Raw genomic sequence first — 6,000 nt, 5'->3', positions numbered from 1 at the left:
AGTAGATTGGTGAAGCATGATCTCTCTTTTCAAAAACCATGTTGGCTCTTCCCCAACCAATCATATTCATCTATGTGTCTGATCATTCTGTTCTTTTCTATAGTTTCAACCAATTTCCCCATTACTGAAATTAGGCTTACTGGCCTGAAATTGTCAAGATCGCATCTGAAGCCTTTTAAAAAACTTTCAATAAGTTTTTTTTCCTCCTGCTAACGATAGCTCATCTCAATTGATTAGACTCTGCCTGTTAGTATGCATACTTCCACCTTTTCATGTTCTCTGTATGTATAAATATCCCCTGTCTGTGTGTTCCATTCTATGCATCTGAAGAAGTGAGCTGCAGCTCACGAAAGTTCATGCTAAAATAAATTTGTTAGTCTTTAAGGTGCCACAAGTACTCCTGTTCTTTTTGCGGATACAGACTAACACGGCTGCTACTCTGAAACCTTAAAAAAATTGGTAGCACATTAGCTATCCTCCAGTCATTTGGTACAGAAACTGATTTAGATGATAGGTTACAGACTACAGTTAGTAGTTCTGCAGTTTCACATTTGAGATCCTTCAAAACTCTTGGGTGAATCCCATCTGGTCCTGGTGACTTATTGATGTTTAGTTTATCAATTTGTTACAAAACCTCCTCTGATGACACTTCAATCTGGGACAGTTCCTCAGATTTGACACCAAAAATAGTAGTAGAATGCCACAGGATCAAGATCCAGTCAAGATCAGGGCACCACCGAGCTGGGCTCTCTTGAATTGTCTTGCATTTTACTTCCTTAGATATCAGTGATAGTCTGTCATGTGTATGAACTGCAAGATTTAGCACCATCCTTTCCTTTCTCCCTCTCCCTCCCACCCAATCAATTACAAGTTGCATCGACAAAGAAGATAAATGAGATTTCAGAAGGACTAATGAATACCCTTTCTGGAACACTCATATGCAGGGTCACCCAATCCATCCCCCATTAAAGTCATTGGGGTACACAAAATATTATTTGGCATTTGGGTATTTATTGACATTATTTTAGGTAGGGCTGGTAATGCTGTCTCATTAATGTTGCCTGACACTTCTATTTATAAAGCCCTGTTTTCTGTTGCTTATAACTTTACCAGACTTTTACCACTGAAGTTGCTATTTTCTATGTCAGGTGTCTATCTCACAACACTTGAGAGATTTCCAAGAACGAAGCCAGGGGAAAATAAGCTGTTTTGCTTATTTTAAGCTCTAGTGTGACCAGGCTTTGGAGACTGGAGTTGACATTTGGCATGAGGAGTCAATTTACAAAATAAAAAAGGAGATAAAAATAATCTAAAATAAGATTTAAAGTAAAAAATAAAATATTGAAAATTGAACAAAATGCTTCAATTTTACTGAAATGTAATGTTTGAACTGACACCCAAATTAAAAAAAAATCTTTCCAAGGGAAATTCTGAAATTTGATTACAATTTGGAATGGAAACAAATTTTCAAATCACAGCCTATCCCATGAAATGGACCTGCTGGTTCCTGACCAGCTCTCTAACAAAGAAATCAGATGCTGTATTGATGAGCAACATAGAAAATGTCAAGATAAAAATCAATTATTTTCTCTTAGGAGCAAGGTTAGAGTAGTGTGCGGTGAACAAGGCCTGGGGCCACACACTGAAGAATGAGGAGAAAACAAAATACTGAACAGCAGCTTACCCAGTGAGCCCTGTCAATCCTGTGAACTGAACAATGCAGGGGTCCCCTGGAAAATGTAATACATGGTCGTGTAATTAAAGACTGCATTGTAACTTCATTGAAGAGAAATCAAAATGTGTGTGTTGGAAACTAGACCTAACTGGGGGACAATATAATAAGCCAATGGGGTTGTCTGACCACAATCCCATTTTTTCATCCTTAAAAAGATGGGGGCCTCAACTGGGGAACAGACTCTTGGGAGATTCCCAGAAGACAGACTGACAGGCCTTTCCTTCAACTCCAGAGACTCTGTCCTTTGCTCATGAGCCCTTGTACAACCAGACCAAAAGTCACCAGGGGATATGCCTGGCCATTAGTGCTAGACCAGTGAGGACCACAGACTTATAGATGTGAGCTCCTGCTCTTGTTTCCCCTCCATTTCCCTCCCCCACTATCATCCTCTCTGTTGGCTTTTCACCGGATTCTGAGACCAACTGCACCATCCAGCATGGCCCAGGCGGACAAGGATCAGCAAAAAATAGAGACCTGACCAGACCCACCATGTGACGTCCCAGACCAGAGGAGTGAGCCAGAATCCAAAGCAACAGTTGTCCTGGCTGACCTGCCACCAACCCAAATCATCCATCTGTGACAGGGCAGCCACCAGCTATGCTGAGGTGTATTTTCCACATCTTTATGAGCCTATATATTCTCCTTGCTAGGTGTGAAAGCTGTGGACCTTTCAATATATCTAGAGTGACTTACATGCAGGGCTGAGGAGGAGTCAGTGCTCATGGTACATGTAGGTACCAATGACATAGGCAAAGGAAAGAGAGATGTCCTGGTCAGCCAAACGGAGGCTGTGGGTAAGAGATTAAAGTCCAGGAGAGCCAATGTAGCATTCTCAGAAATGCTTCCAATTCCATGCGAAGGGCCAGGGAGAGAGGCAGAACTACAGGATCTCAATATGTGGATGAGATGATGCTGTACAGAGAAGGAATTCAGGTTCATTAGCAACCCGACAACATTTAGAGAAGGGAGAAGCCTATACGGGAACGATGGGCACCACATAAATCAAAACAGAACTAGACTGATGAATGAAAAATTAAATAGGTTGTTGAGAAGTTTTTAAACTAAGGTCTGGGGGAAAGCCAACAGGACCAGAGGAGTACAGGGTTTGGAAACACACATCCTATAGGGGAGGATTTATTAATGGGGATTCTCTATATTCTCATAAAGAAGTGAGGATAGAAGTTGATAAAGTTGATAGAAGCTGGGGGGACAGGTAGATACGCTGGAGGATAGGGATAGGGTCCAGAGTGATCTAGATAAATTGGAGGATTGGGCACAAAGAAATCAGATGAGGTTCAGTGAGGACAAGTACAGAGTCCTGCACTTAGGACAGAAGAATCCCATGCACTGCTACAGGTTGGGGACCAACTGTCTAAGCAGAAGTTCTGAAGAAAAGGGCCTGGAGATTACAGTGGATGAGAAGCTGGATATAAGTCAGCAGTGTGCCCTGGTTGCCAAGAAGGCTAATGGCATATTGGGCTGCATTAGTAGGAGCATTGCCAGCAGATCGAGGGATGTGATTATTCCCCTCTATTCGGCACTGGTGAGGCCACATCCGGAGAATTGCGTCCAGCTTTGGCCCCCCACTACAGAAGGGATGTGGACAAACCGGAGAGAATCCAGTTGAGGGCAACAAAAATTATAAAGGGCTGGGGCACATGACTTATGACGAGAGGCTGAGGGAAGTGTGGTTATTTAGGCTGCAGAGTGAGGGAGGATTTGATAGCAGCCTTCAACTACATGAAGTGGGGTTCTAAAGAGGATGGAGCTAGGCTGTTCTCAGTGGTGGCAGATGGCAAAACAAGGAGCAATGGTCTCAAGTTACAGTGGGGGAGGTCTAGGTGGGATATTAGGAAACATTTTTTCACTAGGAGGGTGGTGAAGCACTGGAATGGGCTACCAAGGGAGGTGGTGGAATCTCCTTCCTTAGAGATTTTTAAGGTCAGGCTTGACAAAGTCGTGGCTGGGATGATTTAGTTGGTGTTGGTCCTGCTTTGAGCAAGAGGTTGGACTAGATGACCTCCTCCTCCAACCTCTGTCGTCTATGATTCTATGACAGGTAGGAATTGAACAGAAACAGTCAAGCATAAAAGAGTCTTATTCAATTACATCACATGAAGGCAGACGACTAAATACTGACAAATTCTATAAGTGCTCTTGTACAAGTCTAAACTCTAAAATTGGTGAACTTGAATGCCTGGTATTAAAGGAGGATATTGATATAATTGACATCACAGAATCTTGGTGGACCAATGAGAATCAGTGGAACATGGTAATACCAGGGTATAAAATATCAAGGAAGGACAGAGTAGGTCATGCTAGTGGGGGAGTGGCACTACATGTGAAAGAAAGTATAGACTTAAATAGAGTAAAAATGTTAAATTAATCAAAGTGTACCATAGAATGTTCATAGATAGCAAACCCATGTTTGAATAATAAGGGTTTAGCAGTAGGAATATACTACAGATCACCTGACTATGGTGGTGATAATGACTGTGAAACGCTCAGGGAACTTAGAGAGGCTATAACAAGAGAAAACTCAGTAATGAAGCGGGATTTCAAATTATCCTCATATTGACTGGGTACATGTCACCTCAGGATAGGATGCAGAGATAAAGTTTCTAAACCCCACTAGTGACTGCTTTCTGGAGCATCTAGTCCTGGAACCCACAAGGGGAGAGGCAATTCTTGATTTAAGTGGCACACAGGATCTGGTCCAAGAGATGAGTATAGCTGAATTGCTCGCCGATAGTGACCATAGCATAATTGAATTTAATATGCACAGGTTGGTGGGTGGGAACCACAAAAGAAGCCCACCATAGTACCATTTAACTTAAAACAGGGGAACTACTCAAAAATGAGGAATCTAGCTGCACTTGAAAATTGCCCTGTCCTGTTCATTCCCTCTGAAGCATCTGCCACCGGCCTCTGTCAGAAGACAGAGTACTGGGTTAAAAGGACTATTGGTCTGACCCAATATAGCCAATCTTATGTTTCCCCACTTTGTGTCTGTCAGTCTTTTCAAAAGCAGAAAAAGTAACCACCATTCACAGGGGTTCACTTGACATTCAGCAAAGAATCCTGTGGCACCTTATAGACTAACAGACGTTTTGCAGCATGAGCTTCCGTGGATGAATACCCACTTCTTCAGATGCAAATAGTGGAAATTTCCAGGGGCAGGTATATATAAGCAAGCAAGAAGCAAGCTAGAGATAACGAGGTTAGATCAATCAGGGAGGATGAGGCCCTGGTCTAGCAGTTGAGGTGTGAAAACCAAGGGAGGAGAAACTGGTTCTGTAACTGGCAAGCCATTCACAGTCTTTGTTTAATCCTGAGCTGATGGTGTCAAATTTGCAGATGAACTGGAGCTCAGCAGTTTCTCTTTGAAGTCTGGTCCTAAAGTTTTTTTGCTGCAGAATGGCCAATTTAAGATCTGCTATTGTGTGGCCAGGGAGGTTGAAGTGTTCTCCTACAGGTTTCTGTATCTTGCCATTCCTAATGTCTGATTTGTGTCCATTTATCCTTTTCCTTAGAGACTGTCCAGTTTGGCCGATGTACATAGCAGAGGGCCATTGCTGGCATATGATGGCATATATTACATTGGTGGACGTGCAGGTGAATGAACCGGTGATGGTGTGGCTGATCCTCGCCCACACACAACCTGCCAACCTGAAGCATATGCTCACCAGCAACTGCACACCGCATCATAGTAACTCTAGCTCAGGAACCAATCCATGCAACAAACCTCGATGCCAACTCTGCCCACATATCTACACCAGCAACACCATCACGGGACCTAACCAGATCAGCCACACCATCACCGAAATAGCAGCAGGATGGCAGGACTGAGTAAACAGCAGATTTGACAGCCCAGGGAAGGTGGGCTGTACTTAACAGGCATACGAGCACCTTGAAACTCAGAGTCGGGATTCAGTCAAGAGGTTGCAGCCTATCTGTCTAGACCCTGCCCAAGGACATTAAGGGCACATCTACACTGCAGCTAGGAATGTGCTTCCCAACTCAGGTAGGCAGATTTCACTAGCTATGCTGTAAAAATAACAGAGTAAATGCCGGCGGCAGAGGGAATGGCTCAGTCTAGCCACCTCATAAGAACATAAGAACGGTCATACTGGGTCAGACCAAAGGTCCATCTAGCCCAGTATCCTGTCTTCCAACAGTGGCCAGTGCCAGGTGCCCCAGAGGGAATGAACAGAATGGGTGACTATCAAGTGATCCATGCCCTGTTACACATTCCCACTTCTGGC

General features: G+C 43.5%; 1 protein-coding gene across 1 annotated transcript in view; it reads left to right on the top strand.

Annotated features, from left to right (window-relative positions):
* Window positions 1–5,669: 5,669 nt before the first annotated feature.
* LOC123348040 (olfactory receptor 14A16-like) overlaps window positions 5,670–6,000 on the top strand; it is a 63,716-nt gene continuing 63,385 nt past the window's right edge. The window contains exon 1 of the mRNA XM_044985285.1: window positions 5,670–5,759. Coding sequence (XP_044841220.1) covers window positions 5,742–5,759 — 18 coding nt within the window. The 5' untranslated portion in view covers window positions 5,670–5,741. The remainder of the gene's footprint in view (window positions 5,760–6,000) is intronic.

This window comes from Mauremys mutica, chromosome 13, assembly GCF_020497125.1.
Source record: "Mauremys mutica isolate MM-2020 ecotype Southern chromosome 13, ASM2049712v1, whole genome shotgun sequence".
Classification (NCBI taxonomy): domain Eukaryota; kingdom Metazoa; phylum Chordata; order Testudines; family Geoemydidae; genus Mauremys; species Mauremys mutica.
This window is presented reverse-complemented; position numbering and strand designations above follow the sequence as displayed.